Source organism: Prunus avium, chromosome 3 (assembly GCF_965620075.1).
Source record: "Prunus avium chromosome 3, drPruAviu1.hap1.1, whole genome shotgun sequence".
Classification (NCBI taxonomy): domain Eukaryota; kingdom Viridiplantae; phylum Streptophyta; class Magnoliopsida; order Rosales; family Rosaceae; genus Prunus; species Prunus avium.
This window is the reverse complement of record NC_142286.1, coordinates 31,155,912-31,170,733: the sequence shown is the minus strand read 5'-3', so window position 1 is coordinate 31,170,733 and position 14,822 is coordinate 31,155,912. Positions and strand designations below refer to the sequence as shown.

The 14,822-nt window shown below is 36.4% G+C and overlaps 1 protein-coding gene across 1 annotated transcript; it reads left to right on the top strand.

Moving 5' to 3' along the window:
• The first annotated feature begins 9,716 nt into the window (after positions 1-9,716).
• Positions 9,717-14,580, top strand: LOC110772518 (wall-associated receptor kinase-like 6). The gene is made up of 3 exons (XM_088250869.1): positions 9,717-10,675; positions 10,792-11,016; positions 13,120-14,580. The coding sequence occupies exons 1-3, from the start codon at positions 9,766-9,768 to the stop codon at positions 14,337-14,339; spliced, it is 2,355 nt and encodes a 784-aa protein (XP_088106995.1). The 5' UTR covers positions 9,717-9,765; the 3' UTR covers positions 14,340-14,580.
• The last annotated feature ends 242 nt before the right edge of the window (positions 14,581-14,822 follow it).

Below are 14,822 nucleotides of genomic sequence, written 5' to 3'. Positions count from 1 at the left end.
CGACAGAAGTAGAAGATCAGGAATATATGGAAGTCTTGCCACATATTTTAATATTGCAATGCAGGAAGATCGTCTATTTGACATACTAGATGCTCGAGTTTTGATGGAGGGTTCTGAAACAGAGATCGAGTTAATTGCTAACCTTGCCAGAAGATGCTTGACTTTGAAAATTGAATGGAAGGAACCACCCTACAATGAGAGAAGTCACAGTGGAGTTGGAGGCCCTTGAAATTTCAGAAAAGAAATATTCTCCACAACAGTATGAACGGAGTGAATTTTCGAAAAAAGATTCCATCGAGCATTGGGATGTTATTATAGGTCCCACAGGAACACGGTCAGCTTCGGATGATGGTCCACAATATATATATATATATATAGTTTCAGTTGAGGATTCCTCAAATAAGTTAACATTTTCACGTTTCATACTTGTATTATACACATACGTATTTTTCAATAATACATCCGTTTTCTATACACATCTTAAAGACTCGATAAAATACATGTTTTTTAAAAGCAAACATACAATACTCATATTGTACTTGTACATACGTATTTTTCATGTTTAATACACATATTTTTACAAAATTTTCAAGAATACACACAAAATTCACGTATTATACACATAATTTTCACATATTATTGAATAAAAAAATATATGTTAAAAAATTTAAATAAATTATATTAAAATATTATATAGTGGCCCAAATTTTCAGTTGTAATTTCACAAAATTTTGCCGAATAAAATACGTACTTTTTCCGTTATGTATTTTACTAACTATGAAAGCATGTGAGAGGCAAAGATTACTTTTACTTGTTGTAACAAAAATGCAAGATGGTGATTTTGCAATCTATTTGCCAATCAGAACGACAATTTCATACAAATATTTATGGGTATACTTATGGTAGTATTCTTCATGTAAAGTATTATTTGAAAAGTGAAGCAATTACCAAGAACACTCCAACTCAACATGCAATTCTCTACAACAAATAATGTGTGCAGTAACATAATTTAGCTTTGTTAGTTTTGCAATGCACTACAAACATGTTTGGCCCTAGGGTTAACCTGATTATGGACGGTGGAACAATGTTCATTTAACTATAATATTAAAACTAATGGGTAAAGCCCTGTGGTAAAGGGCCACTTGCATACTACGGGTCTCAAGTTTAAAATCTCATGGCACCTTAGTAGTGTGTGATAGGTCAATTGGCTATGAAGTCTATGATAGATAATAAAGATTGCTAAGTTTAGAGTAATAGTAGTGTGATCGCTCTAGATTAGAGTTCAAATCCCTTTCCCTCTAGATTTGAGTGATCGTTCTTTTCTCTTAATCACAGCTAATAAACATTTTTTTTTTTTGGTCTGAACCATGAGGTGGTCCTGGATGGGCCCCAACTATGGGTGACACCTTTAAGCCTTAACCACAACCCAGACTAATCCCCACTCACACCGGGTCGGCCCGTAAGGGGTAATGTGTTGGCCAAAGTGGTGACTCCGTACGAGAGCAGGGATCGAACCCCTGACCTCTCTTAAGGAATGAGAGTGCCGAACCACTCACACCAACCACCTTGGTTTTTTTGGTGAAAACCAAGGTATCCCCACGCGATTGCGGGACTAACCCTCGAGGTACTGTCGGGCGCAAAGCGGGGACCTCTCCCAACAAAGTCTGCTCTATTCGCAAGCGCCTGGGATCGAACCCAGGACCTCTTGTTTAAAGGATCCAAGCCCCTTCCACTTGGACCAACTCCTGTTGATTTTTTTTTACGAAAACATCAGAAACATTGGACCAACTCCTGTTGGTTCTTTTCTCTTAATCACAGCTAATAAACATTTTTAAGTTTAGAGTAATAGTAGTGTCACATAATGCCATTTTAAGTTTGTCGTAATAATTTTTGATGAAGTCTATGACACCAAAAATTATTGCATAACTTTATAATAGTAGAAACAAAATTGTGATAATTATGTCATGGAAAAGCAGAGAGCCAGGTAAAGTAGATAAATATAAATATTAATCACTTTAAAGAATCAAAGAAGACTTTGAACTTTCTGCAATAGTTAAAGCAAATAGAAAGAAAAAAAATACTGAGCGTGTAAGCGATGGACCTTCACGTAAAGTCGACTTCAATGTATTTTCGTTCACTTTTTTGATTTTGTTGTATTAGCTATTTATTATATTGGACGAAATCTTTGACTTCTCTAGTTACAGACGAACACACGATTAGGCCTCATCATTTGGCCCGCGGGCTCCTGGGCTTACGGGGCCCGCCCGGCCCATTGAAAAAAACCCGGCCCGGCCCGTTATGGGCTTTGAGAGGGCCCGGCCCGGCCCGATTAAGCCCATGAAAGCCCGACCCGGCCCGCCCACAAAAGCCCGGCCCGTTAGGCCCGCATACATATATAATTATGTATAAATAAGGGTTTAGAATTAGGATTACATCACTTGAATGACAAATCTCCCTCTTTAATTTTTTTTTGTGTGTTACTTGTTATAAAAATTGTGTTTGTTTCCATTGAATTCTACTCATTCCTAGTTTATAATTGGATGATTAGCACATTAATTTGTGTCATTTATTAATACAACAATTATATATATATATATAATAAGACAAACAACATATCATATCACCAAACATAATCATACCACCAAATATAATCATATTTTTCTTTAACACATCACCAAATGATGAGCACAAAATTAATACAAGTTTTATCCTTAAATTTATAGTTGTTAGTATTTTCTTTTGTTTTATGTAAATCTATTAGAGTATTTTCTTTTGTTTTATGTAAATCTATCAAGGAAATATGCTCAAGACAACGTGAAAATGTGATTACATACAAAAACATGAAAATGCATACATAAATTTAAATTTTCAATTTTGTTGTAGCATAATTTTTTTTTTTTTTTTTTACACTTATTATTTTTTAGACCCATTTCGGCCCGGCCCGTTGGGCTTAGCCCGGCCCGGCCCGATGGGCTTTTTCAAGCCCGACTCATGAGATGGGCTTAGGCTTTGAATTTTCTAAAAAAACCCAGCCCGATATTTTCTCTATCCTCTTTAAAGCCCGGCCCAAGCCCATGAAATTGGGGCCGGGCTAGCCCGGCCCGGCCCATTGACGAGCCCTACACACGATTTTCACATTGTTGCCTGATGTTTTTTTTCTTTGCAGACTCCCTATATGCAGTATGTAGTTGTCACAAAACTAAGATGAGATATCAGAGAAAGAAGAAGAGGAATACTTATGGCAAGAAAGCAATTGCTAGTTCAACATATGATATTCATTCTTCTATTGTTATGGCACATAACAACTACTAGTACTACACCAACCTCATCAAAATTCGCTTTCCATTCCTACTCAAAACAAACATAGGAAAAGAAATAAAATGATATTTCTGGGTTACTTTCCCGGCATAACCAAACATAGGAAAGGAATCACCATTTTCCATCCCTTGGGAAATGACATGGGAAATGATTTCCCATCAAATCCATTCCGTGAACCAAACAGGGCCTAAGGGAAAACTGGTATAGTGATGCTTTTATTTTCTGATTATGCGGCAATCAGTTTGGAGAGGCACTAGAGTTTAATGAAAATGTCAGAATTCCAAAAATAACTCCATATGTTTTCACGCTTGCTTATGTTTCTCCTCGTTCTTCTACTTCCCATCATTCATCTTAACAAAAGTGACAAACTAGCCCTTAGTCTACATTAACAAAAGTGAAAACACAAACAAAAATCTGAAATCTATTTGAAATTGTTTTCACTTCCTAAATCTATTTGAGAGAGAATGAGAGATTGAAATGATGTTATCTTCATTCTCTCTCTCAATCTCATCCTAACTCCCATTTACACTCTCATTTTCCTCTATACTCTAGCACAAAAAATGAAAAATAAAAATAAAAATTGAAATGAATATCAAACAGATCCTCAGTAAAATAATTAGGAAGTCCAAGCTAGAAGGTTACTAAATTTTGCCGGAGTTTTTTTTTTGTTTGGATAAGGCATGTGGCTATGGCAAGTTAGTGTGCATTAGAGTTCAAGCCAACTTGCTAGCAGCAACAAAGCTTATATATAACGGTGATAGCACTGTTTTGTTATTCCCGATCAATAACACAATGACATGTGGAATGTCATTGCATTATTGACTAGGGATAGTAAAAAGTGTTATTCCCATTATATGAGAGTTTCTCTCTATTAACAGATTTTAGTGTAACTGGAATTTGGGGCCACACAAGGAAAAAAAATTTAAACGAATTAACGTGACTTTCTGATTGATTTGAAAGACATGTAACATCATAATTCGCATTGGGACTAATTGTATAAGATAATACCAAGTTGATATGTTGTTCCTAGTCCATATATCAGTCAAATATGGCAGCTACAATATTAATTAATATTGTGACTATTTAGGGTGACGATGGTGACGCAGCGGACCTAGTCCTAGGAGCAGCAGTGGCGTCCCTGTCATATTTCTTTCATGAATGATATTATATAGTCTAGTTAGTCTATATTAACTTTAGTAAACTAGTTAGGAAGTCCAAGTTAATGAGGTTATTAAATTATTTTGAGGAACGTAGCAATTTCAAGGCAATGAGGATATTGGCAACATCCCTGCCAAACTAATCAGAAAGTCTAAGCTAGGAGACTACTAATAGGAACATCTTTGATCAATATTGATAATTCTCGGATGGAGTATTTGTTGAACTAAAAAAATTCACAAAAAATAAAAAAAATTGGACTGTGTTTGTCAAAGCCCACGTCCAGCAAGATGATAAGTGTTTCAAAAAAGAGTAAAGCCAATTATCCAATAAGCTTTTCAAGTTTCAAAGCCAAGGGATAAAATAATTCAAAGGTGGGTTGATCCCACGTGCAAATCCAAAAGGAGTTTTAAAAAAATAGGAGTTTGACTGCGGCGAGCCTACAAAAAGGCAAGGCTATGGAATAAAAGAGAGGGCTGGACACAGCCACAAAGGCAGCCGGCAGGCTGTAGAGGGGGATACAAAAATTGAAAAAAAGATGCGGCAAGGCTTGGGGGAAGAATAGAGCACAGCCATGCTGAAGGAAAAAAATGGCAGAGGCAATTCCACATGCAACCATCCATATCAAAGGCACAACATGGAGCCATGCTGAAGAAAAAATGACAGAGGCAATCAAGGCTCCTCTCTTGAAGTCCCCCATGCTTGGGTATAAAACCCACAAATCAAATAAATAGATGGCAATCCATGTTGGGTGGCAACCTTTTAATAAATCATTTGGATGCAAATCCATGGGTGAGAAACCCCGAAATCATTTGGATGCAAATCCATGGGTGAGCAACCTGAAAAATCATTGGATACGAAATCCATTATTGGGTGAGAAACCCTGAAATATCATTGGATACGAAATCCATTATTGGGTGAGAAACCCTGAAATTTATTTGGGATGAGAAATCCATGGGTGAGAAACCCCGAAATATCATTGGATACGAAATCCATTATTGGGTGAGAAACCCTGAAATTCATTTTGGATGCAAATCCATGGGTGAGTAACTCCGAAGATATTTTGGATGCAAATCCATGGGTGAGTACCCCAGAAATTATTTGGATGCAAAGTCCGTCGTTGGGTATTAAACCTTGAAATCAAAGTATCGGGTTTTGCACCCCGAAAACAATCTTGGATAGAGATAGGAAAAATTCTGCAACTGGGGAGATGTTTTGCCTGGTCCATGACGTTGTGCCTCTGCGACATTCTCAAATATGGCATCCCATAATTGATTTGTTACAAACAATAAAGGGAAAAGCCTATAGGTTAAAAAGAATTAAAAAGGAAGGCCGCATGTCGAATGACCTCTCTTTTGACTGGGAAGAAAACGGGCCATACGGCTGATTGGCTATCAAAGAAAATTTGATATTGGGTTCTCTTTGATTGTTTACAAGCAAGGAGAAACAAAAAAGGTTCGATGCAACATGTGTTTTTGCCAAATTCTTATCCCCTCCAACAAGTCGTATGCAAGAGACCAGAGAAGAAAGAATTGGCAAGTTTGACAAAAGCTAACAAACCCAAAGCTGCCAGCTGCATCAATCCAAATACAGAAAGTTTGGGTGCAAACTCATGCTAATCAATCCAAGGGAAGTGCAGATTTCTCTAAGTTCATCCTCCACGGTTCAAGTTATCAAGCTTCTAAATAGGAAGCAGCAGAACTATGGAAAAATAAGATAAATCGAGGAGATACAATACTTTTCTTTTGCTTCATGGAGAAGCAAAAGGCCCCATCCCAATGACAAGCGGAAGGGAAAATCAAGCCACAAGGTAAAGTGATTGCTCAAATTGCTTTAACACCATTTCACTTGAATAAGCATTCGGAAGCCCTCAAACCAAAAGGCTCAAATAAAGCTTTAGCAACAGACTCACAGAGTAGCTGGCTTGTACTGACGTCAAGAAGTCAGAGACGATAAAAAAATATTCAGAGGTGTGATTGTTTGAGAGGGCCCATTCTTTGTAAATGTCCAGTAAGCTCAGGAATATGTTTTACAATATGAAGCAAGCATTGAGCTTCACACAGATAGAAGACAATGTGAAGGTTTGAAACCAAGGCTATTTCAAGTCCCTCACATCACTGTTGGTGTCTGCAACAAATGAAAGCAAAGAGTCCAGGCACTTGTGCTCTTTTGTATTCCAAGGGACGAAGACGCAAGGTCACTACTTGCAGCACCAAGCTAAGCAAAATGGCAGCAAAGGCACGAAGGATCAATAAAATGCTTATGGCATTCAGGTTTATCTGCCTCAATTCTCAAATACAACGGGCTTGGTCATTAAAAAATTCCAGTTGGTGAATAATTGATACAAAGTCTCAAATTCACAAATTATGGATTAATGGGCTCAAATAAAAAGAGTCTCATTAATTCCCAAATCGCCAAGTGAAGACCCAAGTGGTACAAAACCACACCAAATCCCTAATGCAAATGTCAATTTTAGAAAATTAGTGGGTTAATCAAAATTGCTCATTATTTTTCTTGGACATTGACAAAAAAGAAAGATGGTACAAAACCATCCAATTTTCCCCATGGGTCATCTACCCATGCAAATTTTGTTGAGATTAATCTCAAATCTCTCAAACACAAATTCTCAATTAGTGGGCCACACTTACCCATTAATTTCCAATTTTTCTCATAGGTCATCTACCTATGAAATTTCAACATCTCCAAATTGTCTCAAAGACACAAATTCTAAATTATTGGGGTCACACTCACCCATTAATTTCCAGTTATTCCCATGGGTCATCTACCCATGCAAATTTCAATGAGATTAAATTCAAATCTCTCAAACACAAATCCTCAATTAGTGGGCCACACTTACTCATTAATTTCCTGTTTTTCTCATAGGTCATCTACCTATGAAAATCTCCAAATTGTCTCACAGGCACAAATTCTCAATTAGTGGGCCACACTTACCCATTAATTTCCAATTTTTCCCATAGGTCATCTACCTATGAAAATCTTCAAATTGTCTCAAAGATACAAATTCTAAATTATTGGGCCACACTTACCCATTAATTTCCAAATTTTTGGAACTACGTTGGTTTGATCCTGTCAAGGGTACGTAGGCAGTCTAGCATCCTACTAGACGCAACCACAACAAAATTTGAATCACTGGTTACATCAACCAAATTCCCACAAATCAAATATCCGTCTTTACACAAATTCTAAATTATTGGGCCACACTTACCCATTAATTTCAAATCTTTTTGGAACTACGCCGGTTTGATCCCATCAAGGGTACGTAGGCAGTCTAGTATACCAATAGACGCAACCGCAATCAAATTCCCACCAATCAAATCTTCATACAAATCTTTTTGGAACTACGCCGGTTTGATCCCATCAAGGGTACGTAGGCAGTCTAGTATCCCAATAGACGCAACCGCATCCACACAAAATCCCAAGTGGTACAAAACCACACCAAAATCCCAAGTGGTACAAAACCACGCCAAAATCCCAAGTGGTACAAAACCATGCAAATTAAACAATCTTTTCCGAACTACGTTGGTTTGATCCCTTCAAAAGGGTACGTAGGCAATCTAGAGATTCAATCTAGATGCAACCGCCCAAATCTCAAATCCAAACAGAATCCCTGGTTATTCTTAATCAAATTCACCCCAAACACACATCAAAATCGAATCCCTGGTTTATTCAGCTAAATTCACTCAGACACTGTCTCAATCAAATTCGTACATATTTTTCCTTTTTGCAATGTGTCATCTTCATTGCGAGTTCTTAGAACTACGAGTGGCTTGATTCCCGCGAGGGATACGTAGGCACCCTGAGGTTGGACTTGGGAGCAGCCGCAAAACCAAACACACACGTTCTGTTTCTTTATGATGGAATCAAAGGGTTTTTCCCTTCAAACAAGGGATTGTAATTAAGAGACTTGCGTCTTGAATGGGTCGAACCTAAAATAATAAAACCCCATTATTTAATTAGTGGTGGTGAAATTGTGTTGGGAGGCTCACATTTATCTTCAACAGTATTAAAATAGAAAAATCCATTAGATAATGAATTATTGGTTCTAAGCCATCTCTGGCGAGCCATCTCTGGCGATGAATAAAAAATTCAAAAAAACTTCTTGAGTACTCTCGATAAGAAACGATCGAGAAATGACAAAGCAATGTCCTACAAGCCGCCCCTGTCAATCCCCCATTTATTCAGAATTTTAGTTGTTACCCTCTTTCTTTTGCACTATTAAATTTTACTATAAATTGATTAGATGACTGATTTTCCACACAATAAAATTAAAGAATAAGCACTTCTTTCCTCCACAAGTATCTTCTACAGTTAATTATATGGTTAAAGCAGGAGTTTATTTCTCTCCTAAATTGCCATAATGCCCTCAAGATCCACCTTATTTACCTGTGTGTGTTATAAGTTTTCAAATTATAAAGCAATTCAAATCACTTTTTTATATAAATAAATACAAATCATAGTCTAAAGTATTTAAAATTAATCTAATTTATGGGAAGGGAGACTCAAACTTGGATGCAAGACGGCAAGTTCACCGTCCTTGCCTACTTCAAATCACCATTTTGTTATAAAACTTTGTTAACTTGCCTAACCCACATCAACTTTAAATCACTATTTTGTTATAAAACTTTCATTGGTCTTATGAGTTGTTTTCATTTCTACTCCTGTTTTTTGAGTTGGAAATAGAAAAACGATATCTTGAACTAAGACCTTATTTTTTTCAATCCATTTTGAGTTTCCTTCTTCAGATTCAGAATACACTTTTCCTTTTGTGTTTGTAAAGGGATTTTGATTAGAGAAAAAGTTAATTGTAAATATTTGAACGAGCGAATGGCATTTTTGCAAGAATGGTCACGACTTCCTGTAATCTGCTGGCGCAGCTGAAGCCACGAGTGGTATGAGAAAGCAAGCGTACAGAAAGCAAATCCCTAATCGAGGTGTCCGTGACTTTTTTTTTGTTTTTAATGAAAGGTCCGTTACGTTTGCCCATGCTAGAACCACGTGAAAAAAGGCCCGACATCTCAGTCAAGTATGGCAGCTACAATATTAATTAATACATTATATTACAGAAAGACACATGATTTAATATTAATAAATACATTATAATTATATTATAGACAGACAGATGATTTGTCAAGTTGTTATTGCCTAATTATTTTTTTCTTTGGAAACTCCCGAGCCCTATATAAAAGGTACCTTCTCTACAGAAACGCTCCATGTAACCAACTAAGGTCAGATATCATATATAGAGAGAAAGAGGAGGCAGAGGAATTAATAATGTCAATGCAATTGCTAGTTCATCATCACGTGATCATGTTCGTTTTGTTGTTTTGGTGCAGCATAGTTACCGAAACCAAACCAGCGTCATCATCAGAATTAGCTCCGCCTATAGCAAAGCTTAATTGCACGACGCACTGCGGAATTAATGTCAGCATCCCTTACCCTTTCGGCGTTGGACCAAACAAAGATTGTTACTTTAATGAATGGTTTCAGATAGACTGCAACGAGTCTACTGGGCACAAGCCTTTCTTGAGGCGCGCCCAAATGGAGGTGCTCAACATTTCTATTTATGGCACCCTTCAGGTTAAAAGCCCTGTTACTTTCTTCGGTGCTTGCAAGGGAAAGGAAACTCGCCAAGCCCCAAATTTGACGGGAAGCCCTTTTGTGTACTTGGACAGAAAAAACATGTTCACTGCAGTCAGCTGTGGCCGTCTTGCTACCATGAGATCAAATGTGAATTTTTTTCTTGGATGCAATTCAACTTGTGACGATCAGAGTACAGATAGTGCTACTTATCGCTGCGGTACCATTGGAACTAACTGTTGCCAGACTACCATTCCTCCAAATATCAGCGTTTTCACTACTGAGATACTGCCAAGAGATCAAATTGATGGTTGCAACTACGCTTTTCTTGTTGACCAAGATTGGTTTTTGAACAATTTATCAAGCTACAGAGCTATCCGAGGAATGGACAGAGTTCCCGTGGTGCTGGAATGGAACATCAGCTTAGACAACACTTCACACAAAGAATTTGAAGGATTTATCGGAAGAAAAGTACGTCCGTATTATGCAAATAAAGCTAATAACGACTCAACACCCTATTGCAAAATATATAATCGGTCAAGCGTTCATTGCTTCTGTCCGAGGGGCTTTCAAGGAAATCCTTATCTTCTCCAACCTTGTCAAGGTACGTACGTAATTAATTAAAACCCTTCCATTCCGTTATCCAAAGCTTCGTTCTGGAATGAGCCAACTTCACCATTCATCATCATGTTCATTTGTCTTTCTGTTATTATATTTCAGATATTGATGAATGCAAGCTTAATCGGTGTATCGATCCTGATGTGGTAGCTTCATGGAATTTCAGTGGCAGTCCTATATGTGAGAATTTCGCCGGTGGTTATACATGCTACTCAAATGTAACCAGAGCTACATGTGACTTTGGTGGTGGAGGTGGTTCGAGTTGCTACTACAAGCCAAAGCCGCCTCTGCTCTCTCAGGCCTATCGAATCAGAACTGTTCTTTTAGGTATGCTCTTATACTGTTTAGAGTTCATTATTATTAATATAGACCAATTCCATGCTAAAAATGTTGGGAAAAACCCTTGTACTATATACTTAATGAATCTAGGCTCAATTTGCATTTATGCTCTATGCCTATTTTGGCGTTGAAGATAAATAATATTAATGAAAGGCTTATTATCACAAAAGGTCCATAAGGTTTACGAAACTATTAGATTGCATCCTTAATGTTTTTTTTTTGGTGTCATTGATAGTCCTCAAGGTTAGTATGTGTGACCACAAATGGTCCTTGTCATTATGTTCTATCAAAAACTCCGTTAGTTTGCTGATGTGGCATATATATATCACAAAACATCCATGAGGTTTACACCTATCACAAATGGTCCCTGCAAATTTTTTTAATTTTTTTAATTTAAAATTCATACAATTTTGGTTTTCCTTTTTAAATATTATGAATTTTAAATTATTTTAAAATATATATTGTATTTTAGATATAGGCTCCACATATATGCCACATCAACAAACTAATTGAGTTTTTAAAAAATAATTTAAAATTCATAAAATTTAAAAATGAAAAAAACCAAGGGTTTAGGGTTTATAAATAGTCCTCAAGGTTAAAATCCTTATATAAATGTTTTTTTCATTTTTAAATTTTATGAATTTTAAATTATTTTTAAAAAACTTCATTAGTTTGTTGGTGTGGCATATATGTGGAGTCCACATCTTCAAAAATATAGTGTCATATGTATTTAAAATACAATATATATTTTTAAACAATATAAAAAAGAAAACCAAAATTTTATGAATTTTAAATTAAAAAATTAAAAAATTTCACAGGGACCATTTGTGATAAATGTGTAAACCTCAGAGATGTATATATGCTACGTCAGCAAACTAACGGAGTTTTTGACGGAACCTAACGACAAGGACAATTTGTGATCACACATACTAACCTTGAGGACCACAAATGACACAAAAAAACATTAAGAGCAATTTGATAATTTCGTAAACCTTAGGGACCTTTTGTGATAATAAGCCTTAATGAAAACAAATTAAAAGTACATACTTTTAAACACTTATGGCTAGAATAAAAAATCATTAATATTGCTACTCTTAAATTTTGAATTTGACTTTTAAACACTTATGGTTAGAATAAAAAATCATACGTAACTCATATACACCAAATATATATATATGGGGTGGATCTATGTGGCACCAAAAAACCTATTGACACAAGTTTTTAACCTCACATATATGTTAGCAAACCTCAAATAATCTTAGCAAAAAACCATATATATTCTTCCAAGGAAAATTAATCATATAGTTGAGATTATATATTGGCCTTTTTTTCAAATGCAATTTTTTGTGTGTCTCTGGATCCTCACCCTATATATATATATATATACAGAAAAGTTCTCCTATGCAGACTTCTATATACACACAAAAGTTCTCCCAAGAGGTTTATGTTTGCTGTTTCGATCTCATAATAGTTAGAGTTCTTTTAGCAATCCATTGTTGTTAGTAAGGATTTGCTGAAATATACATATGAGGGCTGGAGGAATGTGATGACATTGCAGTTGTTCCGCTTTTCCGGCAAAGAAAAAATGATGAAGCAATTTCAGGAAGAGATGGAAGACATCTATTAATAGGAAGACATAATTAGTATACGTACATACGCAGAAAACTCACAAATCATATTCTCCTTTGATAGGTAGGCTACCTCAACACCCAAACCTATTTGATAGCTACGTAGTTACATAAACCCCAGCTACCTAGAAAAAGAAGGAGAATTACCATCTCAAGGCCTTGATGGTGAAGGAGAAGAAATTTGAATTTAGGTGGTGTAGAGTTTTTTTTTTTTTTTTTTTTTTTTCTGGTGGAAGGGTGAGAGACTTTGGGAAAAAAAATGGTGTAGGTTTGTATTATAAATGGTTATTGTGCAATTAATTTCACAATGAATGGAAAAAGTTTATTTTTGTTGGGAAAAAAAGGGGGATATAATTGTAAAGTGGAACCTATTTGTAAGTGAGTCTCAAACTCATAGTGGTACAAATGCGGTATGCATAGTTTTATCCAATTATAATTCCAAGTATATATATTATATATGCAGGTGTTTTCATGGGTCCCGGACTATTGTTGCTACTCGTGGGTGCATGGTATGCATACAAAGTCATAAAAAAAAGGAAAAACATTAAACGCAAGGAAAAGTTTTTCAAACGAAACGGTGGTTTATTATTACAACAACAATTATCATCAGGTGAAGTCAATGTTGAGAAAATCAAGTTGTTCAAATCAAAGGAGTTGGAGAAGTCCACTGACAACTTCAACATTGATAGAATTCTTGGCCAAGGAGGCCAAGGTACCGTCTACAAAGGAATGTTCGCAGATGGAAGAATCATTGCGGTAAAGAAGTCTAAGATATTGAATGAAGGCCAACTTTCAGAATTCATCAATGAGGTTGTGATTCTTTCACAAATAAATCACAGAAATGTGGTTCAATTATTAGGTTGTTGTTTAGAGACTGAAGTTCCACTCTTGGTTTACGAATTCATACCGAATGGAACCCTTTCCCACTATATTCATGAGCAGAATGAAGACTTTCCACTTACATGGAAAATACGGTTACGAATTGCCACAGAAATTGCAGGAGCTCTATCTTACTTGCATGGTGCAGCTTCCTTTCCTATTTATCATAGAGACATCAAGTCTACCAACATACTCTTAGATGATAAATACAGAGCAAAAGTTGCTGACTTTGGCACTTCAAGATCAATTGTGATCGGCCAGACTCACTTGACCACAGCTGTACATGGTACATTTGGTTACTTGGACCCGGAATACTTTCAATCAAGCCAATTTACAGAGAAAAGTGACGTCTATAGTTTCGGAGTTGTCCTTGTTGAGCTCTTGACTGGTCTACAACCAGTTTCTGCAGTAACAGGGTCAGAAGGAAATGAATACAAAGGTCTTGCCACTTATTTCATTACTTCGATGCAAGAAGATCGTCTATTTGGCATTCTTGATGCTGGGGTTGTGATGGAGGGCTCCCAAACAGATATCATAACTTTTGCTAACCTTGCAATGAGATGCTTGAATATGAATGGAAGGAATCGCCCCACAATGAGAGAGGTCGCAACGGAGTTGGAGGCCATTCAAATGTTGATTGAAAACACTTGTAATGTTCCACAGAATTACAACGGGTTTGAATCTGCTCTAAGTGACATAAATGAGCACTGGGATGCTGTTTCAAGTTCAACAGAGTCAGCCTCGAATGTTAGGCCCAGTTCACCATTAGACGTGTTTCCACTATCATCTTCTGTGACATGGTAAACAAGTTAATTAAAACACTTGGGTCTTGTAATCCATGTTTAATTTGATGCTGTACAAACATTATATGTTGTTTGGGATTATGATATGTTCTGTAAGGTAGGCATGCTACTATCATTAATAATGAGCAAGCATACTACTATCGATAATCTGAATAATGAGAGTAAATTAGTGGAAAGGACAGAGTATTAGTTGATTACAACCATGTATTCCTTGTTGAGCAAAATGATTTCTGGGTAATTTATGGAACTTCAGTCCTATGCAGGGAGGGAGACAGAGGAATTTGTATGAAGAGACCCTCTGTTGTGTTTCTTATGGAGACCAAGTTGAATCACAACAGGGAACTGTGGTTATGTATTGCCACAGAAATTGTAGGAGCTCTTTCCTCTCCTGTTTTTTACAAAGACATTAACTCAACAAACATACTTTTAGATAAAAACTACATTTGGTTACTTCCAATAATCAAACCGGTTTACAAATTAAGCT